Genomic DNA, 16,082 nt, shown 5'->3' on the forward strand with positions numbered 1-16,082 from the left:
GAGCGTTTTTGCATTCTGGAAAGCCATATATTTCCTGATGTTGTGTCTACAAGTGAACTGTTTAAGGTTTTCCAACTCTTAACATATAATACCCTGTCTAAAGATGGAGCTGTTATATCACCAATAGGGCAATTACCAAAGATAACAAACTGACTGACAGTACACCGTGCTAATGACGAAAATATTTACTTTCGTTTATTTTTTCCAAGTTGGAAAGGACAACTTCCAACAAAAGTAAGCTTCCTAAATAAGACACTTTATATTTAGTTTACTAGATCAAGCTCCACAGCCAGTGGATACTGCACCTAATACAGACACCTAAATGCATCTACTATGAGCAAACAGTGAATCTGGGACATCAAGCAAATTATTAGCTCGGCTTAATGATGTTTCAGACCAGAGGGCTCAGCAATGATGGTGGCTGAGCTAAATGCCTTCTTTAATCAAGACAGTACTAACAGATGTCTCTATATTTACAGAACCTCAAATTTAACGGTGCTGTAAAACAAAAGTAAAATTTAGGTTTATGAAATGGAATAATGCAACTTGAGTTTGGTGAGTTATACAACAGTCAAGTCATATAAGTCTTATTTGCACAGTGTTTTGATATATCATATATCTGTATTAGATTTAAATAATCACATTCCGCATGGACTGGAAATGAATGTGCATGCATGCTGGTGTGATGACAAGATGATGCACTGGTGCTGTCAGTTCCAGCTATCACTGATCTAATGAAAAGTCAGTGCAAACAATGGCATAAACATCCATCTGCTGTGTCAAAACTGCCAGCTGAATCCCATGTATCCTACTCCCACATCAACCCTGTCCTGCCCTGATCTGTCAATACGGACCTGACACTGAAGCCTCTGTGAATTTGCAGGTAACCAAAAGACAAAGAGATACAGTGTTTACTCAGTGGCTTTTTCCACCAATGATAACTTAAATATTAAATTCTGAGGGCTTGTTCAGTTGATCATAGTTCCTATTGAATATGCTTGTACAGTAAGTGAGGATGTGTCCTTCTATATTTTGGATGCATCTGATATCTTTTTTACATTAAGCAAAAGGCCAGTCAGGTCTGAGTCAAATTTTGTAATATCATGTGAGTCACATGAGTTAACGCTGATGTCGTAGCCCTCGTGGTTTCCTGTTTTTGGGACAAGATAATATCAGTTACATAGTTTAGTACAGTGATGTATGTGCTGTGAAATGGCTTCATTTTGGTGTGTCTGTGTGCATGTGCCCATGTGCAGGTGCAATAGTGTCCGTAGACAGACAGAAGCCACTGGAGTGGTTATTCTGCATGCTACGTGTGGGTGTAAATACAGTACTCTTTCTATTTCGCGGATAATGCACCAACTCACAGACAGGAAATAACCTCCCTTGGAAAAAAAAAGAACAAGACCAAATAGTGGAGTATCGATTTACCTCAAATGTTGTGGAAAAATGTTGAACAATGCTATTAAAAATAGCATTGTTCAACATGCTATTGAAGAATGCTATTTGTTCAATAGCATTGAACAATGCTACATCAAAATATATCCATATATCACACATATATTGTTTTTGGATTAACTGCATAGACCAAAATATTTGTTGAAGAATGATTTTGAATTTTTCACATAACCTGTAGAACTGGATGATTATTTATGATTTCATAAAAGTACGCCACTTTTAATTCTCAAAAAATAAAAGAAAAAAAGAACACTGAAAAGCAAACTGGATTATTTAAATACACATATAATGGCAACAAATCCTCTGTTTTAGAGAGAAATATGTTATTTACACATTTAATTTATAATTCATATTTTTTTTGTCAATGCATGTAGTTAATGATAATTCACAATTAATATGCAGATATATTGATGATTGATTGAACAGCTGATAATATGTCCAGCTTCATGTTCGGATGTGGTTGTTGCTGCAAGCACTAAATTATATTACATAAATGGGAAGTTGAGGTGATTTTGACACCAGATCTCTGGAGGATGATGTAGGTCAAGTGCTAAAGACTAGGCCTAATTAGAGACAGAGTGCGACTGCAATGTTCAATCTACCATCTGGGAAGAAGTGGAGCTTTCCAGGCAGAAACTGAAGCACATAAAATCACTCACAGGCAATTTACACTGACTTGAATTACCAAATCAGAACATTTGCATGCATTAACAGATAACTTGCAGAAGAGGCTATACATGTGTCCAGGCAGATTGATGATAATTCAGTGTTTAATGAATAGACACATGGGCAAACCAGAGGTTATGAAATACCATTAGAATCATCAGGATTATTGTCATCATTGTGATTAAAAGTGGATTTATTTACCATCCGTGTTTTGTCGTGCCCTCCATCCTTCACCATATAGACAACGACCGGAGAATAGAGAAGGGAGAAAAACAAAAATAACAGATGTCTGTGAAGATTCTCAGTATTCCAGGTCATGGTATATTTCTGTATTCACTGAAGTCAACTCGACCTGTAGCAAAAGCTTGAAGTTTCTCCTCTCACACAAGAAAACAAACACAAGAAGCTTTTTTAATTTTCAATTACTGGTCAGGACTTTGTCTGAGATAACAGTTAAGTCATTTGGTCCTCACAGTCATGCATAAAAAGATTTGAGCTTCCTAGGGAGGGAACCCAAAACTGCATTGTATATGGAGGATAGCTGGCGACCTCCTTCTGTTTTGAGAGCTGACTTAATGACCCTGACGACTCCCACTACGTTAAGAAATCTGAAACACCCAACCAGCTATGTAGAAGCTATGTATGAAGAAACATCTTGGATGAGAGGAGAAACATCTTCAAGCTTCTTCTACAAGACCGATTGATTTTATTCAACACAGAAAATTAACAGATATAACTTCATTATTGACACTGGAAGCACGTTCTCAAAATTTAAGACAAACTTCAGTTAAAGTGCTGGCATTACACAATGAAACAGTTGATGTGTTGTACAGGAATCAATAATCATACAAATCTCATTATCTGTAACAGTTTGCCTATAACTCAAATGAAGTCCTCACTTAGGCATTTAAAATGGATCTACTGTTCACAGAATCTACTTTGCTTTTGCAATTTTTATACATAATGTTCTATACAGGCAAGTGAAAATGTTACTTCATCTTAGTCAGCAAGGCTTTAGTCCTGAATCATGCGTGAGAAGGAAATAAATCACTTTAAAAGCAGAGTAACACTTCTGTACTAAATTTTTCAGATTTTAAACAAATTGACAGACATAGGGAACATAGTAGCAGAAAAAATAGAAGCAGAATTACATAACATGTTTAGTAGTGTCATGTCATTCCTGGGTATTTGATACTGGTACTGAGTCAATAATAAATGCAGAGTGGTGTATTGACAGGATAATTATCAATCCATTACGATGACTACATACTAATCAGAAGGCCTTGTTAAAAACACATTATGTATCTTCAGTCAGATTAACACAGTAATGAAATGCAGCAGACAGAAACAGGGCAGATTGAATAGCAGAAAGCCTTTGAATGATATACTGTTACTTTCCATCCCATGTCAAGTTTAAACAGTTCACCAGTCAAAAAAGAAACGATTACTGCTATGAAATATTTGCAAGCAAAGCAGAAAAGGTCTTATAAGATGAATGTAATAATGTTAACACACACACACACACACACAAACATTCACCCTCACATACACACAGAGTAGTACCTCGAGATACCAGCTATTCAACTTACAAGTGTTTTGAGATACGAGCCGTCATGCTGTCAATATTATTTTTTTTGACATACAAGCAAAATCTGGGATACGAGAAATGCTTCAGGATACCACCGCTAGTTGGTGGATGGACAAAACATCAGCTGAGACAGGATCTCGTTCTCTTTAACGGAGTACAGACATAGTGTGTGTGTGTTCTCGTTTCTTTTTATACTTGAACATAACTTATATAATTAATTATGCACAGGCAAAATATGTATGTCTATTGATTGATAAAAAAAAACATGTTTTGAAGCTTTTTACAAGACTGGACTGGATTAAAATAATTTTAGTTACAGTATTTTCCGCAGTATAAAGTGCACCTAAAAGCCTATAATTTTCTCTTAATCCCGTAGTGTGCCTTATAATCCTATGCACCTTGTATATGGATTAATATTCATATTAATATTGGTCAAAAACAAGATCGCTGAAAAAAAGTTGGCAGTCTGGCCGGCAGTCATGCCGCACCAGGAGGCACCCTCAGAAGACACTACACCCCCTAACAACGGTAGTCAAGGGGCGTCACCAAAGTGGCAGCTCTCACTGACCTGCTGTCTGATGGCAGAGCAGTCTGCGGAAAGCCCCGGTACCTGTCTATGATAAAGTACCAAAACAGGGAATTTTCAACAATTCTATTAATAAACTTTGACTGACTGACTGATCTCAGTATTTCCCAACTACTGTGGGGCCAGAAATAACCCACTTTAAACTTAATTGTTCTAAAAAATGCCCTTGTGCTGTAATTGAAGCTTAAATATCTGCTTCGAACTTCAGATCAGGAAATAATCCACCCTGTTCGAACTGAGTGGTCCACTCGGAATGAGTTTAACCAGTTTTTAATATCAGGATCGAAAACACGACAGCGTTTTCAAAAAAATCTCCGTCCACACGTAAACGCATCAGTGCATTTTCGAAGATGGCTATAAGCATGCCAAACCATGTGGTGGCAGTATTGAGTCAAATTTTATCTAATAGGAATCCTCCGTGTTTTGTTGTCACAAGACACGGGCCCATAAATATGACGTCACAGAGGTTTTTGTCGCAGGTAAGACGTCAGCGTTTTTAAAAAAGTTGCGGATACACCATCCACACGACAACGCAGACCGAGCGTTTTTTAAAAAATGCACCTAGGCCAGCGTCTTCAAAAAGTTGCGTTTTCGTTCTGGATATCTGTGTTGTGTGGACGGAAGGCGTAAACGCAACAAAAAAGTTGTGTTTTCAAAAAGTTCCGGCATCACGTCGACGCGGCCTAAAGGTACTCACACTAGTTTTTTAAATCTCTTTTATTTTTTTAAATTATATGTGCCATATAATCCGGTGCGCCTTATATGTGAAATAAATTAAAAAATAAACAATTCATCAAAGGTGCACCTTATAACCCAGTGCGCCTTATAGTGCAGAAAATACTGTATTTAATAAAAAGAAATGTTTTTATGACAAGGTCATTCACAGAACGGATTAAACTTGTTTTTCGAGGTACTACTATATGTACTGTTTATGTATATGTGTGAGTTCATGCGTGTGTGTGTGTCTGTATGTGTGAACCATCATGACTTTGCTTTGATACAGTGAGAGACAGTGAAAGGAGCATAGGACATAGTGACACGCAAGATCAGGACTAAAACACAAAGCCTCAGCAAAATGAGTAGTGTGTGTCTGTCAAAACTCAAAAAGCTATTATTTCATTGTGATCTTGAATGTTAAGAATAATGCAAGTCTGTGCTGCCCGAGAAAAATAAATATGGGACAGACATGCTTCTCTGTTACACAACAATTCAAAGATCCTGTAAGTCAAACGAGGATCTTAAAACTAACCTTACAATTTTAATGGCTGATACTGTTACACAATCAAACTGTATATTATGGCCGCACAATATAAATAGACAAAATATACCCGATACAAATGTTGCTGCAATTCAACAACTTAAACTTTTTATTTCACAAGACATGCGTTTTTTGAAATTTACTTAATCTCAGGTCAAAGTCTGATTTTTGATGACATCTCATCCTTTACATTCATGATGTCATGAGTAAGTTTGAAAGTGATCAAGTGAGTGGATGCATGCTCACAGGACATACCTTCAACAGCCCTCTTGAAGAAAACCTTGCAGCTGCCACAGGTCACAACCCCATAGTGGCATCCTGAGGCCTCGTCTGAACACACCAAACACACCTTGTGTGTCTGGCCATTGGACTTGGATTGCCCTGGCACCGGGGGAGCGCTAGCCTCTCCTGCTCTGTCTGACGAGCTGAAATTTACAAAGTGAGAAAATTATGTAGAGAAAGATCCATTCGAAAACTAATTATGATAATGATAATAATAAAATACTAATACTAATACTACTACTACTACTGCTAATAATAATAATAATAATAATAATAATAATAATAATAATAATAATAATAATAATAACTAGCGGGTACCCGAGGAAATTCCACGATAAAATAATAATATCATACCAAACATATGAAAACAAATGTAAAGACCGTTTTTGTCAAATGCCCAAGGAGCATTTTGGATACTACATCAATTGTCCCATTTCAAACGGAAACCATAGCTGGACAGACTGTTCGTGCTAGCCAGCTAGCTTCACTCAGAATTTGTTGCCGTTTTCTGTGTTGTTCCTGCTGTTTAGACTTTCTGCTCAAAAACATGAAAATTGTTGGAACAGTTAAGACACTTTGCAATTATGTTAACTGGGAAGTCCAAAACAGGCATTGGCGCGGAACGTGACTGAATGAATGATGAATGAATGTATGAATAAATGAATAATTATATATATATATATATATATATATATATATATATATATATATATATATATATATATATATATATATATATACATACATATATATATATACATATACATACATATATATATATATATATATATAAACTTTATGACCCATAAAGACAGAAACAGATGAACGAATATCCACCTGTTAAGCATTTTTATCAATGTGTCTTCGACTTGGGGCTGTTATACGTCAGAAAATTGCTGGTTTTAACTCCACTCCATTCTGTGTGTACATTTAGACATGTGTCACACACACTAATGTCACAGCGGTTTCAGGTAGACACCCCCTGGATAGAAAAAGTTTGGTTACAGCGTCCACACGACAGCGCAGACCCGGCGTTTTCAAAAAACTTCACTTTGACCAGCGTTATCGTCCCAGATATCTGAGTTGTCGTGTGGATGAAAGGCATAACCGCAACAAGAAGCCCCTCTGCCCGATGCCTTACGCCATATTGTTCACATCATTCCTTCTCGCAGATGCACCGTGATTGATTGGGCGCCGTAACTGCTTGAGCGCCGTGATTGGTTGGGCGCTTGATTGACAGGTATTGGGTGGAGTTAAAAAGTGTGACAGCGTGAGGTTTTCAAGTGAGCTTATTCAAATATATAGGTGGGGTGATAACAATATTATTATTAATATAATAATAATAATAATAATAATAATAGATAACATATTTATGATTAAGCCTTATAGCCCTATGATCGTGCCCCTATGCTTAGATCACATGATGTTTTTAAGCCATTCTTAACAAATAAAGTCTGTCAAGGGGATTGCTGTGCACATGTTTACACAACAGTATAGATGTGAAACTGTCTTCCAGTTTTTATTTGGAGCCGATTGACCCCGGACAACCGGAGATATGATTGTTCACATTTGATTAAGACAAGCGGTTCAAATTACTTCATTTATTGGTATAATCAGATGGCAGGCGCCGTATTTCTGTCCATGTAGTCGCCATCGTATAAGCAGTGATGCATGTATTCACGTAATTCGAACATGTCCTGCGATACGTGCATTTTGACATGTGATGCAAACATGCCTCGTGATTCGTGCATTTTACGTGGCACAATCCTTATTTGGAAAACTGCTTTGAAGAGTGGTCCATGTGACACAAACTGTATATATTTATGTTAGAAGCCTATGGCAACCTTGTTTGAGTTCAAAATGTTTTTGGTTTTTATGTGTAATAAAATACAATTTTTCCATTTTTGAATTTGACTGTGTAAAGTTTTCCTCAACAACACTGTCTGACAAGATATACTTGAAGGTTTGTTAATGATTTTGTTATTGGCTCATTAGTGCTGTAATCCAAGTTTGTCATGATTCATTGCCGCAACTTCTTTTTAAGTTTTGTTATTAACATCTGTCTATATTTTAACTCAAAGTAATGAAGAAAGCATTTCGTAGATGTATTTAGGGCAAAGCACAAGCACATACACTGTAACATGTGTGTTCATGGGGTTTCTTGTAGCCAAACGGCTTCTAAATTGTATAACATTAAACTGACACTGCTGTGTAGTCCATGACAAAAATTTCACCACGAGAGCTTAAATATTTCTTTTCCTTTTTTTGTTTTGGCAGAACACCAGTACAAATGTGTGTAGACATTATGTAACAGAGCTGGCTGATCAAGCTTAATAATGACTTTACATTGAGGCCTACAGATAGCTTGGCCCCTGCTACCTGCTGTCAAAGTTTTCAAACTGCTAGGCAACGTTTTCAAGACATGAGCAGAAGGAAGATTTGAACTTTGTCAGACAGATCAGCAAGCAACTCCAACATATCCTCAAAACAAGCTTGCATTGGTGTAAACTTCCATTGGCCAGCACCTCATGGTCACTGGAAAGACAACACTGGCTTATGTGAATTGGACTGCGATAAAGGGGGTGTCAGGAGGGTGGATCTTGGAAGACACTGAGACGTTTAGTCATAACTTAACACCGAACTAGCCAAGATCATTTTCAACACATGCAAACAGTTTCACATAGTAGTGGGATTCAGAGAGCAATGCCATGTGAATTTCTGTCAGAGCATACAACAGCCGACAGTCACACACCTTTCCAAAATGACAAACAAAAGGGGGAGGAGGAAGAGGAAGCTGATAGACATTTACAGAGATGATATTATCTTAAAATGTGTATCATCAGAGAGGCTATAAATTAATCCTAAAACTAGGAACATGTTTTTTTTGTCGTGATTTTTGAGCTCCCCACAAAGAAAAACAAAACTGAAACACAAGCCTAGCAGCCTTGTTATCCTACATGCTGAGTAACCGATTATCTAGTACATGACAGGAAATGTAAAGATTTTCCATTTTAAATTTGATGTATGACAGTGACACAAAGTAATTTAACTCATCTGTAGCACGACCTGTGAGCACTATGATTAGATTTTATGTGGAACACTGGCATGCAACTAATTTGGGCAGACACTTTCTGACATGTAGCCGACTTAACTCTGGATCATCAGTTCAGCAGTAGTGGAGTATAAATAGAAATGATCCTATTTGAACCCACATTACGAAGAGTGTGGTGTCCTCCTGCTGTGCACTCATCTGTCTGACCATGACACTTAAGGTGCCGTTAAGACTCATTTGTCATGCTTATGACCAGTAATGGCTCTATTGGGGGACCCAGTGTAGCAACATATTACACAACCTGAAGGAAAAGCAAATGCATACATGTGCATATTTAATACAAAATCTGACATTTTCAAATCATCCTTACAACTGTGTGAGACCGAAACGAACAGCTGGATATGAGAAAGTGTTAAATGTGAAGTCTCTTTTTTCTTTTTAAGTGCGTATGAAAGCTGTCAAACATCATTCTATTCTAATCTATCCTGACATGACTTCAAATGCTAGTAATGTAAAATGATCACAAGGTGCCGTTTGAATTAAATATTTATCACAACCTCTGCTCTAACTCACATGCTTCTCCCATGGATGGGCCAACAAGTGTGACAATGAGCCATGGAGTGCAGATTAGGAGAGTATACTAGTACAAAAGTGTAATAAACATGTGCTTTACATCTCTCTCTCTCTCTCTCTCTCTCTCTCTCTCTCTCTCTCTCTCTCTCATACACAGACACATACATACACACGTACATCTATACACACAGACACATACACACATCCACCACAAATAGCTAGTGTAAAGGCACAAACACAATAAAAACAAAATCTAGTACACATATGCAGACAGCAGACGCCTATCACGACTAAACACGCAGATATTTTGTGAAGGACTGGAGCAGAGGATATGAATAAACATATAAAACCAGTCTGCAGTTCTCTGCATATACTGGTCTTTCTCCACCCACACTGCTCTTAGTGCATACACACTTGTGTGTATGTGTGTGCTGCTACACAGAACTGGTTGAACGAAAATAAACATTGAAAAATATCTGCCAATCAGCTTGTTCATGATTTTACCGACAAACATGCAAGAGCTATCCATCAAAATCACGTGTCGTGATCATGCAAAAATAGGAGATGGCCTCTGCTGCAAGACTCAATAATTAGAGCAATAGATTAAATGTATCCATCCTCAATCCTGCTACAGGACTTATTAAGAATGCACAATATTACTGGTAAAAGTGAAGATCAAGTTTGACTCTTCACTGAATGACTCAGATGAGAAAGAAACAATGCCTACATTTATTCATTTATTTTCATGTACCGCCGCTATATTCGCCGTAGTGGGTCACGGGGAGCTGACATAGGGTGTGAGGCAGGGGACATTCCGAGCACGATGCACCGCAGAGTGCACCGCATGCTTTTGGAGGTGGGGGAACCCAGAGAACCCACACGGACACAGGGAGAGCATGCAAACTACCCACAGAGCAGGACTCGAACCCGCACCCGCCGTGTTGTGAGGCAACAGCGCTAACCACTGCGCCACCGTGCCGCCCTACAGTACCTACATTGTACAGTTTATCCTGTGTTTATTCTATTATGTAAAATGTGAAAAAATTGACATATTGATTTTCAATTAATCACACAGAAACACCAACTTTTTCATTAATTTATATCAGAGTGAAAATCAAACTGCATAGTCTCAAAGTTAGAAATATGTCTTGATGATATTTAATTCTAGGATGAGGTGATGGACAAGGTGGGCAGATTAGCTCTAAGCAAAGAACAACAAGCAAAGTGTCTTTGGCTACTATAAATTGTTCTGACCCACATAAAAATAATTACGATGGGAACCAATGTGTGGCTATTTTTCCCATTAAAACAAAACGGGAAATCTGAGCTGATTTCCATTGAAAACTCATTGAGTCATGAGTCAAACTCATTCAAGCAAATATGCGGATTCTGGGAGATTTTCTTTGCTGCATCCAGAAAGAAATATCTTCGCAACCGTTGCAGATAGAAAGATGACACAAAAGGCACATTACTTGGGCGGCAAAGAGGATGAAAATGAGATGATGACCTTGACCTTGAGAAACTAAGTCAAGGTCAAATTTCAACTTTTGTACATTCAGGAACTGGATAAGATAGGAAGACGAAGGAGAAAGCCAGTGTAAGACCATAGATCAAAGCTATGGTCTTACTCACACTTTGATCTACCTATGCTTTGATTTACCCTGACCTATGAAAGTAGGTCAGTTTAGCTTGTATTGCTTTTAATTTTCTTTTTTCTTTCCATTCTTTTTTTAAATTTCCAACAAGGAAATACAAAAATCGCAAAAATACACAAAACAAAAATAATTGATGACTAGTTTAAATAAGGATGGCGACCTTGCCTCTGATCTTCTGTCTTACCACATGGTGACCCAATATGCTGCTGCACCCAAATAAATATTCTAATTTCCCAGACTCACCTACACAGTGACAAGTACACAGCTTACATGTGCATTTACTGATTGTGTTGCTGATAGCAAGCTTGCATATGTGTGTACAGGTGTATGTGCGTGTGTTGTTATGGTTTTTGAATTACTGACAGAAGCCTTTGGTTGCTAGAGAGGAGCAGTTATCAAGCAAACTTTGTTTCAGAAATCATAATATGAATACGTGACGGCTCCCTCATTTTCTCTCTCCCTTTATTCCTGCTGAACTCCAAACAACCCTCAACCCTCCCCAAGTCCACGTTCTCCTACACATCAATGTCACTTCAGCTATCAATTCACATCACCAGACTATTACTTACTCTCCATCTCCCATGTAATGTCAATCTTTAAATAGATTGCATTTACTCACACAACATGCATGCTATACAGCATTGGAATTTTTGGTCAAATTTCCAGTCAAATTAATTGCAGCAGAGCAAGAAGCTGCAAAACCTTTTAGAGAAGGTATGGAAAAATGCAGGAGTCAAAATTATGCCGTTTAGACATCTCTCTATAGGAACCAAAAGTGTTTTTCCTTGAAACATGGTCGTGGTTTTTTTATGCTGAATAAGAAGCCCTAAATTAAACCATAGAGTTTCCAGATCACAAATGCTACTGCCATTCTATCAGGCGCAACAGACCTGAATACACTCATATGGGGCTATTCACAACAAACTCCTCCTCTAGAATATGTTCTTTCACTTCAATCTAATGTACAAATGTCAAGATTGGGTTAGAAATCTGATTTTAATTCTATCTTTTTGATCCCAAAAAAAGTGTTATATATGGGTCCTCTCCCGGTTCTCCGGCTTCCTCCCACCTCCAAAAGCATGCACTTCAGGTTGATTAGCCGGTCCCAAATTGCCCGTAGGAGTGAGTGTGTGTGTGCGTGTTTGTATGTCTTTGTATGTGGCTCCGCGGTGCACTGGCACTATTTGGGCAGGTTTTAGTTATAATCTAGTTATCTTCATCTGGATGTTGTGATTCACCCATTCACTACGAACCAAATCCACCTCCAAGTCATCAAACCAAGTTTCTCACCCGTTTCAAGTTTGAGCATAGGTTGAAAGAACTTCAGTCCTAGAACCTTCAATTATCAGCTACCCTGAAGACTGCTTTGCCAGCTACTCTGGTGGTGCCAGCTACCCTGATGGTTGCTTTGAGAGGGACCAGTCACAAGACGGTTCAATTGGTCTTTGATTTCTATGACACGGTGAGAGAACCTGACCAAGGACATTTCACTACCTTCAGGGAGTTAAACTGCAGCACATGTTATCCATTGAACAGAATAATTGGATTGTAATGTAGAAAACAAATTGTGGCACACAGGTCATGAGTTCAAATTAAAATTCAAATCTATCTGCCTGTTCGTCCGTCCGTCCATCTGTATGTATGTCTATCTGGGGTGAATTAGGGACTTTAAATTGTGTCAATATGAATGTGACTGATTGTTTCTCTTTGTGGCCCTGTGATAATCTTTCAATTTGCACAGGGGGAAGCTTGCCTCCCAAGAGCGAATTTGTTCAAACCATTGTGTTTAACAAGTGTGGGAGAGTGGGCTGTATCAGAGCACAGGGGAAATGAAAGTTAAAATAAGGAAAAACAAAGTGTGATTTTCTCTCACACTGAATGGCAGTTGATAATTTGATCGCACTTTGCTTCTATTAGATTTCACCTCTCTCTCTCTCCCTCTCTCTCTCTCCCTCCCTCTCTCCCTCCCTCTCTCCCTCCCTCTCCCTCCCTCCCTCCCGCCCGCCCGCCCGCACGCACGCACGCACGCACGCACGCACGCACGCACGCACGCACACACACACACACACACACACACACACACACACACAGAAGGACCTCTGGACAGACCTGATTATTAAAGAAGTGTTTGCTTTGGGTTATGATAGCAAAATCATTACTTGATATTGATTTCATATATACAATATAACCCTGCTAAGTTACTCTCTGTTTATTCTCAGAGCCTCAGAATTAACTGTGTAGGTGGAGGAGGACATCTCAGAAGGTAACAGATCACAGTTCAATCAAATAAAAGTGTCAACATGACAGAGAGAAGTCTTTCTATGACAATGGTGCACCAGATAAAGTCCTGAATAAAGGAGAGCAGTTGAGAGCAACAGCAGGCAAGATGTAGGTTCTACTGCCTCTTTATGAAAAGGGTGAGGCTTAGGTTAGATGAAGTCACATGTTACTTCCCTGAAGCGTAGCTATGCTGTAGTGGAATGTGGAGCTTTAAATGGAATTGAGCCACATGGTTAGGAACACAGTGAAGGATGATTACACAGCCGTTCAACTTTGTCCATGTTTAATGCAATGTAAGTTCTTTTCTGCAACATCATGCATGCTTATCTTGCATGCTTATAAACTTGTAATTGAAGTGCATACATCCTGGTGATTGTCATTTTACATTCACTCAACTTGATAACATGAAATTTTGGGTTTATTCGGCACTTTTTTCAACTAATGAAAATCTACATCAACAAGGCTGATGCAAAACTGAAAATGGTACAAAAATGGTGATAATTTAGGCTAGGGTGCACTATGTAGCACCCTTGCCTCACATCAAGAAGGTTCTGGGTTTGATTACTTTACTGTTGTTTGCATGTTCTCCCTGTATCTGCGTGGGTGGATTACCAGCTGAAGACAAGAAAAGTATCGTCTTGTCGACAAGAAAATGGGTGGATGGACGGATGATGATCAGCGATGCTTCTAAGTCTTGAGACATTATATTAAGTAGCGACAAAAAGACAATCACGTCAAGACAGACATTACATTAATCAGTTCATTATTTAAACAAGTCAGTCTCTCAAATATAGTCATCAGCTGTCAAAATAATGACAAATAACTATTTCAATAGTTAAATAAAAACTCTCCAAAGACAAATAACTAAACATTTACTTGGGGAAATACCAACAGAATATTTAACTTTTACATTTTAAGTCCAGCTACAGGGGTCATATAGGGTTACCCTTGTACATCTGACATCTCAAAAACCCACCGTACAGATATCAGTGAAGTTCCACATAGGCCTTGTAAGGGCCACAAGATGTGCATCTCAAAATTAGTTCCGGAACAGTGGAATTTTCCACATTAGTTTGCTTGCATTTAACTATGATGGAGACTATGGTCTCCACATTAGCACCAATTGAGTTTTTCCAGTGACCTTCTGATTCTTAAATTAATTTACGATGATCTTGATTGAAGATAATAAATTACGAGCCAGAATTACAGCAGGCTAGTCCATCAATGGCACAATCCTTGAAGCGTCTTCAGTTCTAAATGATTGGTGGGGAATTTCAGATATTTAAACTCTTCTAAGGTCACTAACACATTAAGCGTCAATAAGGTCACATGATACAGTTAACTAAAAAGCACTACTATGGATCTTTGCCATTATTAAGGACAGAAGTGGTTTGTTTGCCAAACGGGACATCATGTGAGTTGATATTATTATCAGTATGACTTGACTCAAAGGGTGAATGGTGGTGAAAATTTCTGGGGAGACATGATAAGACCGCATTGTATGTGGGTGAGAGGTGGTTTTACAAAACCCCACCTCTAAATATCTGAAACTCCACCACCAGTTCAGCTGCTTTACATTCAACCTTCAAAGATTTCCATGACCTAGATGAATGAGAATCTCCACCAACATGACCAACCAATCATTTTTGTGATAACTTAAATTTGAAATTTTCATTTACTAGAGTATATATTATCTGTTTTGGATCCTGTCTGTCACCAAAATAACTCATTATTGCATCTTTTGAAATCAATTTTTGACCAAAGCTTGACAAAAATATGATCCCCTGGCTGCAACGTTGTGGCCCTTATCAAGTCCAACTGAGAGGATGATTTAAAACACTGCTTTGTGTGTGTAAGGAAACTTCAATTGCTCCCTGCAGATTCGATTTGCTGCTGACACATTGTGTATCTTAAATCAGATGGATGGCCATGGCCAGAGGGCACACAGCACCCATTTCCCCTGCCGCTCTAATGTAATTAGCCTTCATTTAGCACCTTAATGCTTCGGCCCCTACAAATTACCCACAAGAAAGACTTCTCCATGTCTCTTTGTCCTTCTGTTACACAGCACCAAGCTGACAGAAAAGACAAGTTTTGTTTCTCAAACACATAATTCAAATAATTTCAACATTACAACCTATTCATATCAAAACTATGATAACGCATTAAATTCAAAACAGTAACTGCGTCAAGACTGGCCTTTTTTTGTTACATGAAGGGGTAGTGATGTTCAGCATGAGAGTTAACAGCAATCACATAGCAGAAAGGTTACTAGGGTTTGAAAAATATTTATAAAGGCCATAAACATATAAATCATAATGACATAAACTTCATACAGTTGGGAACTAAAACATGTTTATCTACCTGTTACATTACAAATATTAAAGATATCAAAAGTTAAATTAATATACCCTTAAAATTAAATACTTGGATATTTATGTTGTGACTAAAGAAAGAAGAGATTCATGGAAGATTAGTGCTGAGCTGAAGGAAGAAGAAATCCTTCAGGCCTTTCTGCTGTTGGGCCTTCACTTCGTGCATTAAACACATGAAAGGTTTCAACATACAACAATGCAGAGAATGAGGGCTGGAGCTGACAGTGTTAAATGTCAGCCTGCTGTAAACTACACTGCCACAGAAGCACAAACTCGATACCTCCTTCAAGGATTGGCCTAACACAATGG

The 16,082-nt window shown here is 38.2% G+C and overlaps 1 protein-coding gene across 3 annotated transcripts in view; it reads right to left on the reverse strand.

The window, feature by feature from the left end:
* Positions 1–16,082, reverse strand: part of LOC137606739 (glucocorticoid receptor-like) — an 81,442-nt gene that overhangs the window by 29,500 nt on the left and 35,860 nt on the right. For all 3 annotated transcript variants that reach the window (XM_068332133.1, XM_068332135.1, XM_068332134.1), the window contains exons 3-4: positions 5,812–5,981; positions 2,326–2,352 (exon numbers count right to left, since the gene is read on the reverse strand). In XM_068332133.1, the coding sequence (XP_068188234.1) occupies positions 2,326–2,352; positions 5,812–5,981 (197 nt within the window). The remainder of the gene's footprint in view (positions 1–2,325; positions 2,353–5,811; positions 5,982–16,082) is intronic.

The sequence above is a fragment of the Antennarius striatus genome, chromosome 13 (assembly GCF_040054535.1).
Source record: "Antennarius striatus isolate MH-2024 chromosome 13, ASM4005453v1, whole genome shotgun sequence".
Taxonomy (NCBI): Eukaryota; Metazoa; Chordata; class Actinopteri; order Lophiiformes; family Antennariidae; genus Antennarius; species Antennarius striatus.